Source organism: Rhagoletis zephyria, unplaced genomic scaffold, assembly GCF_001687245.7.
Source record: "Rhagoletis zephyria isolate East Lansing unplaced genomic scaffold, Rhagoletis_zephyria_1.1 Rzeph_scaffold_03057, whole genome shotgun sequence".
Taxonomy (NCBI): Eukaryota; Metazoa; Arthropoda; class Insecta; order Diptera; family Tephritidae; genus Rhagoletis; species Rhagoletis zephyria.
In genome coordinates this window covers 15,316-31,010 of record NW_016160141.1, presented here as the reverse complement: position 1 = coordinate 31,010, position 15,695 = coordinate 15,316, and the positions used below count along the sequence as shown (strand labels likewise).

At 32.1% G+C, this 15,695-nt stretch overlaps 1 protein-coding gene across 1 annotated transcript in view; it reads right to left on the bottom strand.

The window, feature by feature from the left end:
• The window catches only part of LOC108368296 (uncharacterized), a 31,450-nt gene that overhangs the window by 8,827 nt on the left and 6,928 nt on the right, over positions 1 to 15,695 (bottom strand). Inside the window, exon 4 of the mRNA XM_017623138.1 lies at positions 12,979 to 13,121. Coding sequence (XP_017478627.1) covers positions 12,979 to 13,121 — 143 coding nt within the window. The remainder of the gene's footprint in view (positions 1 to 12,978; positions 13,122 to 15,695) is intronic.

The following is a 15,695-nucleotide window of genomic DNA, read 5'->3' as shown; positions in this document are numbered from 1 at the left end:
TATAAGTTTATCTCATTATGTCTAACTGGACGTTCTATCGAAGATGTTTGAAATAGGCGTAAAACCACTAAAAAACTATATTAAATACTTGCCCCGTACGTATTTAATGTTCGGCTCTGCCCGAACCTAGACTTTTTCACTTGTTTTATTTGGGTTCTGTACGTGAAATGAGCTAAGCGAGGAATTTTTCCTGTTTTCTGCGGAGATATGATCTGCCGAAATTTAGGTTTTCTCGTGATTCTAATAATCATATACTAATTCAAATCGTTATATCTCGGGTTGTGCTCACCGCAGAAACTTCATCTTACCTTGGTTTTAAAGCTAAATAAGTGGGCTTAACACTTCTGTATATAAGAAGGTCATGATTGTCCTAAATCTATCTTAGCTTTATACAGTTGAAATAGTTGAATTGATTTGCACAGTGAAGACCAGTAAATAAGGAATTTAAAATTACAGCATCGTAATCTTTGTTTAGTTCTCTATAAAAAAACATGCTTCATAAACTGGGCGTTGTTCTAAAACGATTTTTAAAATATATATATTTTTTATGACGAGATGTTTTATTTTTGGTGAGTCAACAATATTTTTAATTTGTTTTCAAAAATTTGCGATGAGGTATATTTAACAAAGTGTTAAAACTCGGGTTATGGCAAAAATTTTAGATGACAAACCCCTTGAAATTGGCGTGTCAATTGTAGTACTAATTTTAGCAAAACACAGATTTTATTGCGGATTTCGGCAGAATATCCATTCGTTAACAACATTTGTTGCGCAATATTGGTATTCTGCCGAAATCCACAATAAAATCTAAATATTTAAACTTTGGTTTTAAAATTGCCACGCCCATTTCTAAAAGATTCTTTGATTGAAAAAGTTGTGGAATCACGAAAAAATCCAAACTATGGCAGATGTTTTCTTCGAAGAAAAGAAAAATAAATCCTCGAATACGTGTTAGCATATTTAATGTATAGAACGCATACAAAAAATTTGAAGCGAGTCTGAGACATGACATAATTTTTTATTTTTTTGCGAAATCCGTCCGATTTAAAAAAGAATGGCTCATATTTGAGTAGATTGTGCTTTCATACAAAATACGAGTTTCATGTAAGAAGTTACCACTTTAGAAATCATTAGAAATCGATACCGTGTTGTTTTGAGTTTCGTGTGTAATGTTCTAAACGTGTGTAGTCATTATTTCGGAATTCTTCAATATCAAAGTACAGAGCAGTGTACCGCGGTGTCATCTTCTGGATTGTCCACTTTAAGTGGAAGTTATAATCCTTACTGTCAAATAAAAACCTATCTCTATAAGCATTCTATGAAGAACTATTATCAAAAGATAACTCAACAATTTTAAAAAGGCCTTTAAAGGAAAAGGACTTCAACTTGGCTTCCGTTTTACGTATATAATTTTTAATCTCCCACTTTTGTAGGTAAGAAAAATGTCAAAATGAAAGCTGAAAAATACAATTTTCGCATTTCGTCGGATATATTGATAAAACGCGCCACTGTGCGACAAGTGGAAAAAAGACAAGCAACAAGTAATTTTTAAGCAAAAAACAAAACCAACTTCAATTCTGATATAAAAATTTAGGGGTACCGTTAATTTTTTCATGATCCAATGATCGGATCTAAACCCGATTAGTATGGGACCAACTCTGATACACTACCTTTCCGATACAAAAACAATTTTCGAAATCGTTTGACGAATTGATAACCTTCTGCTTTTTTGAAGTCGGTTAATGTTAATGTTTTTTTTTTGAGTAAAATAACAATGAAAACTGTTCTGCGTAGGCTTTTGATAGTCACAGAGTTCTCGGAACCGAAAAAGAGAAAATTACCCAGAAAAAACATTTTATCCAATAATAGTCAGAAAGTTTAATTGAAAAAAAAATTAAAATAGTTGTTTTTACAAGTTTTTATCACCTGTGTGTTATCAAATCTTACAATCAATTTTAAACCAACTTCGCCAGGTTCAAATCCCAGTGAACTCGATATAGACGTCTGATAAGGATATATTGTGATCTCGGAAATATCAGCTATAACTTCTTCCTTTGTAACTTATTGTTGTTTTTCCGCAACATTTTGCATTTAAAAACGGTCTCAAGCTCAATAAAATGGTTGAATTAAAATAAACTTTTTAAAATATGGCGGAAGATACATAAGTCAGCAGTATTGGCTAAAAATATATTTTTGTAAACCAAAAAGGTGAAATAGTGACTTCTCGGCCGAGCTAGGGTTAAACGACCTTATTGATCTGCGGCCGCCGTAGTCGGGTGGTAGTTAAGAGGTCTTTCGGATCCTAGTTCAAAGCTTTTCTGAGCATCATTCAAAATATAATTCTTGCTGCCTTGGTGGCGCTTCCGCAGGCAGTGAGACTTCTATCATGGAAAAGCCTCTTACAAAAAAAAAAAAACTTTTATCATTCGGAGAAGCCATTCAATTGTAGGTAGGCCCCTTAATTGTGTAGCAACATCAAGCAGCACACTACTAACTGAAAAAGAAGAAGTTTAATTTTTATTGATCGATTTTTACAAACGCATAAATATACAAAGCAATAAAAACAATAACCAATAAAAATAAAATTGATCAATTAAAAGGTGTCAACTGTTAGATGCTAAATAATTAGTAGCTTTCAGAAAGTTTGTTACATAACCGCTATGACTTGCATAAGATGGGTCATCCTACATATGTAATAAACGCATTAGTGCCCACGGTACATGTATGTATAAAAGGGTGGTCCAACAATGAATGTGAAAAAGTTAAGTCGGAATTTGTATACTCTCACCCGTAGGATTGTTCTATACCGAAATAATATGCTCCTAATTTTTGATTTGAAATCAAAAAATATTTAGAGGTCGCTCAAAGCTCTCACTCCATTGGCCAACATTTTAATGCCTAAATATGTACCTGAAGTTTTTAAATTGCCATTTTAAGTTCTAATAGCGAAAAATGTATGGTCAGTTATTAAATGACCAAAAGTATCCAGTGTTTAAATAACCAAAGATTCGTGGCCCGTTTTCAATTGGGAAATATTTATGCTCTGTTTTTAAGAACAAATTTAATGGCCAATTTTATTGTTTCAAAAATGTATGTCTGGTTTTTAAATCTATATTTTATGCTAATATAAATTTTGTCTGCGTTGGTTTGGCGATCCAACCGAACCGATTTCAAAACCAAGAGCACCGTTTTTGAATTTTCCACATTCCATCATTTGAGTTTGACGCATAATATGGAATTAATTTGACACGTTGCGGTTCTAAATTTCACATACTTCAGACCAGGATTATTTGTTTGACGACCCAGGGGTTTTTATAAAAAACATTGGTTATGGAGAAATTGTTGCCCTTTAGTACTCAAAATCTCCTTAAAAAATCACACTTAGTGCCCTTGGGGTTATAAAATGACCCGCGTTCCTTTAGTTAATTTTTTAACAAAACATGAATTTTTTAACTTTAAACAAACCATAACATGTTTTATCGTATAAAAAAAGTCAATAAGTTCTTTTATTCTGAAATAGAATCGGTCACAGAGTGACCCAAATACCTTTTTCATGTGGGTCACAGAATGACCAGAAGGGCAATTATTTTTTTTCAAACGAAAATAAATAAAGGTATAATCCACTTAATTTTTTCAAATAACTTTAAAATTTATGCACTGGGCTGCGAGGAAAAAAAATTTGAAATTACATTTAAAACGAAAATTGAGTTTGAAGTCGCTTTGGGTCACAAAATGACCCACACACTAAAGTTTATATTCTGTTTAAATTTTCAATCGTTCAATAATACTTTTTATTTGGGGATATTCACAAGGATGTCATAAGTGTCATATTGTTGCATTGTTAAATTACTAATAATATATTTGATGGGTTCGCGAGGTACCATTAAAGTCATATGAATTTAAAAAAAATAGTTGGTTGTGGTTTTAAGTTCTACAAACATCTATTTAACGTGATAAGAAAATACGGCACATACGACATTTCGTGAATCACCTCATTGACAAGACAGATAATTAAAAGTCCATACTATATAGGTGCAATAGTAGCGGACAAATTTACTAGTGGAAAACAACTATACTGAGGGAAGAAATAGTAAAATCAAACAAAAACGTATTTAATCTTACTAAAAACTTAATGAAAGTACTGTATGCATAATGGAAAGTGTTTAATTCGTATACGCCCATATTAAAATGAAGCATTTTATACTTTACGGATGACTTTTTGCACTTCACGGATGCGTTTTCATAGTTAAGATAAAAAACAAAAAAAATATATATATTTATTTATTTATATAGCAAAAAAGCACTCGTGTGATATGCCTGAGGTCCCAGGTTCAAGCCCTGGCGCAGAGAATATTTTTTAATGTTAAATATTTGTTTAATGCATCTTTCTTAATTCGTTTATTTTATTTACGGGTTTTAATGTAATTTTTAAATTTTTTGTCATTTTGTTTTTTTTTTTTTTAATATGTTTTTCTTATTTTATGGCACAAGCATTTCTTCCCTTATGTATGTTTTTTATGCAATGAAATTAGGTTTTCAAATTTGTTATTTATATCTAAATTGAAATATGTATATAATTATTTTTACTTAAATTGATTTAACTTCAAACATCTTAACCACCTCCAATTGGCTTGGTCTTCACGCCGACATTTGTAAGAAAAGCAATTAATTGCGTTTTATTTTTGGCTTTGGCAATTCAAAGGCAGATGTCGATGAACGCTTAAGTTCTTCGAAATTGTCGAACTGATAGGTGCATTTCAGTTAACGAACTAGTATTTTTTCTAACTGATTTGTGTTTTCAGTGCAGGGCATGTACTATGTATATCTGTGTGTTTACACAATTGTCACCTCTGTGTATACATATACCTTCTTAATTATGAAAAAGCACCCGTGAAGTGCAAAACGCCATCCATGAAGTGCCAATCGCTTCATTTTACTATTTTGTTTTTTAATAGTTTACTATTTTCCCCCTCAGTGTATACTGAAATACATACGTGTGTGCTAAATTTTGGTATGATAGTATTATCTTTAAATATGAACATTTTTAAACTATAATCAAATATATAATATTAGTTATATATTTATTTCCCTCAGTGTAAGCGAAGAGTTTTAACTGCTACTCAATACAATACAATAATAAGGCAGCAAAGTAACTACTAAGTTATATGCTGCACTAAAAGAGGTGAAGCAGATGTTGCGTTTGTGGTACAACACAATGATCAACTATACTCCATTCACATAATACATACATACAGACATATGTACATATGTTTGTATGTCTCTAGGAGTGTTGCATCTAGAGCTTGATTGATGATTATAGTTAAAAATTGGGAAGAAAAACATTACGTAACTTAGCTAAGGTATATTTATTACAACATATATATGGAGACAAAATACAAAAAAAAAATTAACAGCTGTAAATATAAAAGTTGGTCTGTGAGGATGATACACACATAGGTATATGTATATAATATGGTATGAGTATCGGCGTGGAATGCGCACGCATGCTACACCTTGCCCATATAACTAAAACTTTGAATTAGTATTTGAAAAATACTTATTTCTTTTTCAATTTATGTCGCTTTTGAAGACCAAAGAACGTATAGTCGACATAAATTTGTGGCAAAGGGCAAAGCTGCATTTTTTAGTAAAAATTTCATACAACTTTCACTCATCGTTTTGAGCCTCGCCAGCAATTGAACCAATTCGAAATGACTAACTCTATGCAAACAAGTTTATTTTGCAGGGAAATAAATATCAGTGAAACTGCGTTAATTGTATCACTTTATTGCAATCAAAAGTAAATCCAATTTGGTTTTGTAAAATAAAACAAAGATGTAAAAATACCACCGACAACGGAAATGCTCATAATGTTTTTTTTTTTTTTTAAATTGGGCTATTGAATTGGATATCACCATGAAATTTAACTCAATAGATTTTTAGGTTATTTGTTTAGTGTTTTCAAACAAAACTGATAAGGAGCAGGGCTCATTACAACGAGAGGTTTGTGAATTATATCATTCGTATAAATAAGTGCATAGATATGTACGTCCATACCAGCATATGTGCCTGCAAATGTAATAATAAATATAGTACGTGATTATGTAAGTTTTGCCAAATCCATTCATACAAATACAGTTAAAAACACGCGCATACGTACATACGTACAGTCAGCATCAAAAATATGAATACCCTGACATTTTGATGATGTTGTTTACTTATATTTTCCATACAAAATTTCCTTATATTTTTTATAAAAATATTGCTAATTCAACGGTAAAAACCAGCAGAATAGACTCTTTCAATTTCACATAGAACTCGGGTAAATTCAAGAAATATTAAAAATGTTCATCAAAATTTTGAACTACAGATCCTTAGAAAAATTTTGGGTATGCAGTTTTATAGCCCATTGTATTCTAGTCAAATAAGGTACAAGTTTAAAGCAGGGCTTCGGAGCAAGTTTTGTTTTCATTGCTGCGCTCAACTCCTGTCCGGTATTTTATTTCGCTACGAGCTCCACTCCCAATAAAAAACTTTTTTTTTCAATTAGCTGACTTTTTTAATTTTATTTTTGATGCAGAACATACATATGTATGTACAGCTATTTATATGATCCTAATGTATTTTATATTGTAAATGAAATGATAGATATTAATACAGCCAGAAAAAGAAAAAAGAACTGCGGATTTTTGTCCGCTTACCGATTCCATTTTTGGATACTTTGACGATCTGTTTTTCCAGTAAAACGGATACATTTTTGTCTGTTTTTCGGATTTTCTTTATTGAAATTTTTGTTCAATATGCTTTCCTTCTGCACTTCTCAGGTACTTTTTCATGGTTCGAAAAAAATAGGAAGCGCCTGACGGTATTCGAATTCGACACCTAACACATATGTACTACTACGCTCAGCCTCTGGCGACTACGTAAACATGCTCTCAAATGTTTAGCTAACACAAATAAAATATGAATATTGCTTTAAAATAACATCATTAATTGTAGTCGTTTTCTGTTCGTTTTCGGATACAGAGAATTGTACCGGACGACACTGTCGGCAAAATTTACGTTTCTCTATTGGCTGGAGAGTCTATATATTTCATCGCCGTTCAAATTGACGTAGCGATTATCCGTCACTGCTGGACATTTAATTTTCTTTAGGAAGCTAAGAACCAAATGAATTTTTTAGCTCTTTGCTTCAGCTCCGCTACAGCCAAAATCCTTTTTTCCGCTCCGAAGCCCCGGTTAAAAGTCTTTAAAAATTATCATTGATTTTTGAGATTTTTTTTTCAAGGGTATTTCGAATTTTCTTTCATATAACGCATGAACGAAATCTATTTTTATATGGAAGAAAATGCGCAACACCCTCATCAAAAAAAATACTCGAAAATCAACTGTAATTTCAAGAGACTTGAACTTGGACCTTGTTTTACCAACATTTAAGGGACTAAGAAACTGTACTTACAATTTTTTGATATTTCTTTTAATTTTCCCCAGTTCTATTGTCACTTGAAAAGTATGATTGTGCTGGGTCCTGTGGAACGAACTATATTTTTATAAAAAAAAAATAAGAAAAATTTGGTACGGAAAATAAAAATAAAGAAAATCGTCACCACGGCAGGGTTAAGGCATTCCGAATCCCGGGATTTCCGAGCCCTATTTTGAGTCCCGAAATCCCGGAATCATGCCGTCGGGATCATGGGATATAATTTAATTTATGACTAAATTAAAATAGAACGAAATTCAGACACTGTAGAGGCATAAACTAATTGTAAAATGGCAACCCCAAATATAATTAAATAATATATTACAATTCCAACCTTACTATTATTATATTCTATATATATAAGTATATATCTATATATATATACAAAAATGTTATGACACATACTTTTGTATATGTATAAATATAAGTTTAAAAATGATGTCTCATTTTTTACTTTTTGTATAAATGACTGCGACTGCGATTTGAATGCATTTCTGTTCCTTAGTTATTTGTTTATTCGTTTTGTAATTAGCTTTTCATACTGATATAAAATAAAGATATTATTATTTTTTATTCTCATATTCGCACTAAGGCAAGTCTACAAAACTATTTCGTTAGCATATTTAAATTAATGGTAATAAATACCGGGATTCACAAAATGGTCTGGAATTGGATGCCTTAGTCAGGGTATTCATATTTTTGACGCTGACTGTACATGTAAAGGCATTTCATGTATCCCACTCACGCAATCACCTCTGGAGTACCTCTCAGTCATCGCTTTGAAATTGAGAAAGTCCACTCATATGTTTAACGATTTGACGTTTCGTTTGATTGAAGTGGCAAGTAAGCGTTGTAGTTTTGTTGTTTGACGCACCCTCATTTAACAAAAGCCTTTGTGCGCAGAAAATGGTAGCAAAACAAAAGTAAGAAATTGTTACGTAACTTCTTATTCGCATGCTGAGATCATTTTAATATTGCTTGAGGGGCGCATTAATCAAATTTTTCAATGAGTTAATATCGCCTTTTGCTTATTTTCATAGTGACGAGCTAACTCTCGTCAAGCAGTGTAGGTACTAACGGTTTTTAATACAAAGCACTTAGGACGAAAGCTTATGGAACCGTTCAAGTACTTTTTAGGTGACATAAGTGTCTATGTAACAAATACTTACATATATATGTACATACTTTACTATCTGAAATGGGTGTCCTATCTACTTCTCTTTGGAATGTGCCCGGCGACTTCTTCTTGGTGTGTCTTCACGCATTGCGTTTGGCAATAATAGCGTAATCTTAGAGTTCTTTGCGATAAAATAGCGAAATTTCCCAACTATTCTGTATAAAGTTAACGAGTCTGTGCATATGAAGTCTATGTGCTTCATTACAACCAAACCAACATGCAAATAGCTCCAAACTGGTTTTAGCGTGTATTTCAGATAGTCTGAAATGTTTGTTGTGCACAGGATAAATATTCAAGTGAATAACAAACAACAAACGTTTTTTTTTTTATTAGGTAAACAAATATTTTTATTAAGCATTTATTTTCTTTGTACCTATTCATTAAATTTCCTAATTGCTCCTTAAAACCCAAACCAGTGAAAAACCTCAAATTAGAAATTCATTGTGTTAAGCCCACCTTTTAATTCAAATGCAAACCCAAAAATTTAGACAAAAGATCAACAGAAAACAAAAGACTACAAAAACCGCAAGAAATTTATAAAATTTAAACCCGTAGAAATTAAATGAGCGTATGTGACGAGAAAATGCCCGATCATCGTTGCTTAGTAAGCACTTACATGTGCACATTAGGGTGGTCCAAGAACAGTAAAGTCGGATTTTTAATGCTCTCACCCCCTACGATTGTTCTATATCGCAAAAAGGTATACCATTATTTTTTATTTTGAAATCGAAAAATATTTATAGGCCGCTCAAAGCGCTAAAAAATTTTACATGTATTGAGTATGAAAAAAAAGCATTTCGTAAAAATGGTATAGAATTCTTGAAAATCAATATTTTTTTTCGGAAAACTCAGGTTCTCTTCAGGAGACTTTCAGTAATAATACCCAATTATTTATTTAACCATTTTTTAATACTCGTGGTTTTTTGGGGGTTTTTGGCGGACCTTTAGATTAAAGTTGGGATTAAAAAATGGTAAATTAAACAACTGGATGTTGTTATTGGGAATTTCCTGTAGAGGAGCGGAGTTTTCCGAGAGAAAATATTGATTTTTAAGAATTCTACGAAAAGTTGTTTTTTCCCCATATAAATTACTTGGGAAAACTTTGAGCGACAGCTAAACATTTTTTGATTTCAAAATAAAAAATAGGGGTATATCTTTCGGTATCTAGGGGGTGAGAGCGTAAAAATTCCGACTTTACTTTAACCACATGCATTTTTGGACCACTCTAATGTATGTGCATACATAAACTGTGCAGAGGGCCAGACAAAGATATTGGCGTTATTATTTGAAGACCAAAAAGCACACAATGACTGCAGAAAGACCTACACAATGACACTTAAAAATATTTTAACAAAATTTCAAAGAGTACATTTTCATTAAAAAGTTATTTTCATTGTTATATTCACAGATTTATTTTACGTAGGCTCGCATTTATTATTTTTGTACTTTTCAAACTTGGCGTTTGGTGCATTTATCACTTGCAAATCACCATTAAAACGACATATGCACATGAAAATAAAAATTAAAAAAAGTAGCTCGTCAATGGTTGAACGCAGTAACTTATTATGCATTTTCTTTGGGGCTTTCGTGAACACCCTAAGTGAATCACCGTTTGATTATTTGTTAATCGTCTGACTCTACGTTTTATAGTTTTTTAACAACTTTTTGTTCTGTTTTTATTTTATTGTTTTTTTGTTTTACCACATACTCAACACGAGTTTGATTTTGACATATAAAGTTATTTGCTTATACACTTGAAAAGCTGCTGCCGCCGCATCTCCAAAGACAAAAAACTAGATACTACGGAGGAATGCCTGCAGTTAATAGTTTTTGTTTTCTGCTTTTTCAGCTAATTTTATGAAGAAATTGAAATTACCACAACTCATTTGTTAATCGTAAACTTTCATTTCAACTTCATTTTTTGGTTGATTAAAAGCTTTGATTTTATTTTCGGTATCCAATTAGTGATTTGAAATTTAACATGTAAGAAACTTTACCGGTAAATCAACCGAATAGAGTTGAGGGCAGTTTATGTAAGAAGCAAAAGTGAAAATTTGATATAGGTACATATGTATTTAAATAAATTTAAAAAACAAAAACTTTAAATGTTACTCAATATAAATATAATAAAGTTAATCTATTAATTCTAAGATATATTTGTAAGTGATTTACAAAACAGTCTTCAAAACGTATTGTCTATGTTTCAATGAGGGAAATAAAAGTAAATTATAGATTTTAAAATCAAAGGGACTAAGGGCCGTTTTCTCAACACGAATTTTATTCTCAATAAATGTGTTTGAAGGGCAGATAAGTTTTAAAAGCTACTTAAAAAAAAAAACAACCCTACGTGGAATGATGGGTTTTCTTCAAAGATTCTAATGATACCCATCTCTTTGTAGAATTTGATTTTGTCATTACTTAGAGAACTTGGCTTTTCGTATTCTCTACAAAAAATACCGATTAATTATTTAAATTTTTTTATCGTATTTTATGTTGTTGGCATTAATAAAAAATTAAATGCTTGGAGATTTTTCGGTGACTTTTTAAGATATTTTTCGGTATCGTCCAGGATTTCTCCATAACATTTGGGGTCTCGTCCTGCTTTAATATTTGGCGTTATCTGGAGCCATTTGGGAATTATCCAAAAAAAATCGGATCTCCTTATTTTCCATTCTTATAATTTTAGGAATGGCTGCAAAAAAGTTCAACAATTTAACTATCCTGTGTATTTCTGATCACCCTAATGTACATTGCACATATAGATATATGTATGTATTTTCACACATATGTACATATTTACTGTAAAAATTTGCATTTCAAAACAATTAGCTTTGGCATCTTCGGGTAAAATTTGCTAATGACTTTTACTGCAGTTTGTCTATCTGTTGACATGTGTGTAATTTGTTTTTGTTTTTACCTTACACATCATACAATCAAATCATTTAAACAATGAAATATTAATTTTTTATGCAGTGTTTTGAATATTACACAAATTTTTGTTACTCTTTAGCTAAACGGCTGTTTGCATAAATTTTCCGCTATTGCACTCTCAGTACATTTGTTATAAATGCGTATTCATATTAGGTATTTTACATATTTGATTATACTCATTTACTAATCTGTAAACTTGAAACAGCGTTTGTTAAAGAATAAGCCACTACTATATATGTATGTATATTTATAAGAAAAACTTAGATTAAATAACAAAAAATTTCTTGTTAAAACTTGCCAATCTGTTGCGTGGTTATAATTTTGACACGGAATGTACGACAATGGTATACTACTCTTCATTTCTTTGTTTATTGTTTTCCCTTTATTTTTTTGTTTCTAGCGTTCTTAATTGTTTACGCACTGAATTCATGGCGTTAGTTTGTAGAATTTAACCAGAAATGTATCCTTTAATGGGTTTTATTTATTTTTGATTTTAATCGAAACGACTGATCAATCGGTTAATTGCCTATAATTAATTGCAATTAATAATCGAATGCTTTTGATTAATCAATTAGCCTATTAATCGATTATAAAATCTTGTTTGTGATCACTAGGTCCGTACTTCCACCCGGTTTCCATTCGGAATGCAATAAAACCATCGGGGTGGTGCACAATAAATTGAAGAAGAAGGACGGCCAAATATGAACGTGGCAAAAGTGTAAGGGCCAAAATAGTAGTAGTAAGATTAGTATAAGAGGAGCAGATAATCTAGTCACCGCGACCGAAACAATCAGTTGTAACAAACCTCTATTCGACTACAGGTCTACTTTGATGCACGTATTGCTAAGAATCCTGGGCAAAGTCCTTAAGCAGAATACCATTTAGATCGTTTCTTCAAGGAGTCCCAATAATTGACAAGTGTTTCATTACCCTACAGTGGCCAGTAAGAAAACCCGGAACAATTCTTATTTCATGCCTACTGAGGTGAAGGAATTCTTCGGTTCTCTAGAATATCCGGAATGTCTGTTACCTTCCGTATCTGTCCCGTAATGTTGCGCTTTGGTTTTCATCCAGATTGTTTTGCCTAACAGAGCTCCATGGCAAATAAGTAAAGGGTCTTGGACCTACGAATCTGAGAATATCTACCACTTCGTTGCCCTTGACTCCACTGTGTCCTTTATGAGGTATACCCGGTTTCTGGAGGGGATCAGTATTAAAAACGGAAGGCAGTCCCACACCAGCTTTGAGGTGACTTCGTGAATTGTAGTAGCGAGAAGCGCCACTCTGCTCTCCGAGTTTCTGTAAATGAGTGTTTTGGTTGCCCTACTTCCTGCATACTGCTTGAGACATAGTTCAATGGCGTATACCTCGGCCTTAAAGATAGAGTTACCTCGCCGCATGCTGGTGAAAAGAAGCCGTCTTGGTTGTATGCCGTAAACTTCTGCTCCGACACCGTGGTCAGTCCTGGAGCCGCCAGGATATCAGATTGGGCTATCCTTCTAGAGTTTAGGTCGTTCGTTGTCCTGGATGTTCCTGTTGGATAAAAAGAACACGAAGTTCAAATCTCGGAAGCCACAGATCCACAAAAAAGAAAAAAGCGAAAAAAAATTCCACGAACACGTGTTAGCTTTTTTCATGTATAGAACCCATATAAAAAAATTTGAAGCCAATTGAAAGTGTGACACCAAATTTGGTGTCCGATATGAAAAAGCATGTCTCATATCGTCGTTTAAAGTGCAAAACCGCGTAGTTGAAGTTGTAGAAATTATTTTCTAGAGCGTAAAAACACTCATATTTCAAAATGGTTCTCTTTTTTTATAAAGCAATCGCAATTCTGGCTAGTATATTTCAGGACAAATGGAGAAGGACTGAGCCAGGAGCTTGTGTGAGCAAATCCAATTTTTGGCAGCCAATGTCAGTGACGCTACGCGGTTTTGTACTTTAAACGACGATATGTATATTTATAAGAAAAACTTAAATTAAATGATAATAGTATTTGATGGCAGAGAGAAAGCAACATTATTCAGTAAACGTCATTAACGATGTTGATATTTTCCAAGGAAATTTATTTCGAGTTTCATAAAAATGCATTTTATTCAAAACCAATTAAGTTCTCTAGCGAAAATCTGCAACTGGTATATGAAAGTTTTCTTTAAGTCCGGATACTTATTCTTAGAAAATATGATATGTATATTTTTATTATATTATTATATTGTTTTATTTTTCTTGTTATTATATGTACAATGCGCATTTAAAATCCACCATGACATTTTCATTTCATAAATATGGTAACACTAAAGTTTGATATTGAATACACAAACCGCTGAAAGCTCGTGGCTACCCAACGCAGACCAGCAAAAAAACAACTTTTATTAACAAAGTGGTGAGTTTTTACTGAAGCTATCTCTTGTATGTAAATACATATGTACATACGTTCATACATAAAGACCTGTTTATATTTGAATATGTAATTTCGTAAAAACACATCTCTGAAAATTTAAAGTATTAAGGGGAAAAAAAAATCTATTATCTTCAAGAGTTGTGACAATTCCAAAATTATTCGGTACTCGCCCTGGCATCAATAGTAGAATTGATACAAATATGTACTATTTTCGAGCTTAAGGTGTTCTTACACGATATATGTATATTTGCATGTGTACATGCCACTTTTTACATATGGAAATGCCAACATGTCGTGTAAAGGCAAATTAGATTTATTTCTGAATCGTCTGAGGTTAGTTTATTTCGTTTTCAAAGAACATATTTTTAAATAGTTAAATGAAGACTGTGAATTTGACAGACATACACAATTACATATGTATTGAAAAAGTCACATTTACGGATGCAAATACATATCGTGTAAGAACACCTTTAATAAATACAGAGCAGCATTTAGATTCCATTGACCTGGAAAAATGTTTATCCAATTATTTGCCCTTTTCGAAATTGCATACTCAAATTTGGTTGGACATTAGAGTAGTTCAAATAAACACTCTTTGGAAATTCATAAACGCTACATAAAAATATTGTTATTTGTGTTAAAAAAAAAAGACACGTATTTTTATATTTTGAAAAAAAAAATTTTGGAAGTCGCGCTTGTCGGTTTTTTTTATAAAAAATCTGACGTTCTAAAGTTTTTTTTTTTTTCACGACATGTTAAAGTGCAGCTAAAAATGTTGTTTTTACATAAAATTACTCAAAAAAATATTCGGTTAATTACATACCTGACTTGGACACTTAGAATCGGCCTAGTGCCCGAAATATGCTTTCGAAAAAAAAAAATTAAAACGATGATACTGGACATTTTAAGCATTGTGATCGGTTAAACCTCGCTACCAGGGGGTTTCTAGTGTCGCTGATTACAGATCTAAAGTCAGTTTTTCAAAATTCAAACCGGCGTTTTGCCGCTGGAAATTGGATACGGCATTTTGAATAAAAAAAAATTTACTTCATATTCGTAATCAGCGACCCCAAAAACTCCCGAGTGCCAAGTTTCAAGCAAATCTAATACAAGACAGGTATGTAATTAAGGAAATGTTTCCGAATAATACACCAGAGTGATACATGTAAAAACAACATTTTTAGCTACATTTTAACATGCCACGAAAATAAAAATTGATAACATCACTGTTTTTATCACAAATAACAATAATTTGAGGTAGCGTTTATGAATTTAAAAAAAAAATATTATTTGATCCACTCTAATGTATGTATGTACTATATGCATGTAGGTATTTGGTTAACTACCATTGCCTGCCGAACGCGACTACTGTTAGAAAAAGTTTTCTAAATTAAGGTGTTGCTTGGACCATGGATTGAACCTAGTTCCTACGGAATGGTAGTACGCTCCTCTAACCTTTCAGCCACAGAGCTTGTTTTTTGTTAATTGCTATAAATTAGTTGACTCTTTTTATTCATTTATTTATTTCTATTAAGTATTAACAGGTAGAACTATTTTATACATACATAGATATGTACATATGTGAGTACAAATCGCTCATTTACTTCAATAGTGTCATAAGTCAAAAATGTAAAAGTCGAGAAAAACGGCCTTTAAGTTTTGAACTTACATATCGCACTTTAGAGTGAAACGTTGCTAAGTTTGCT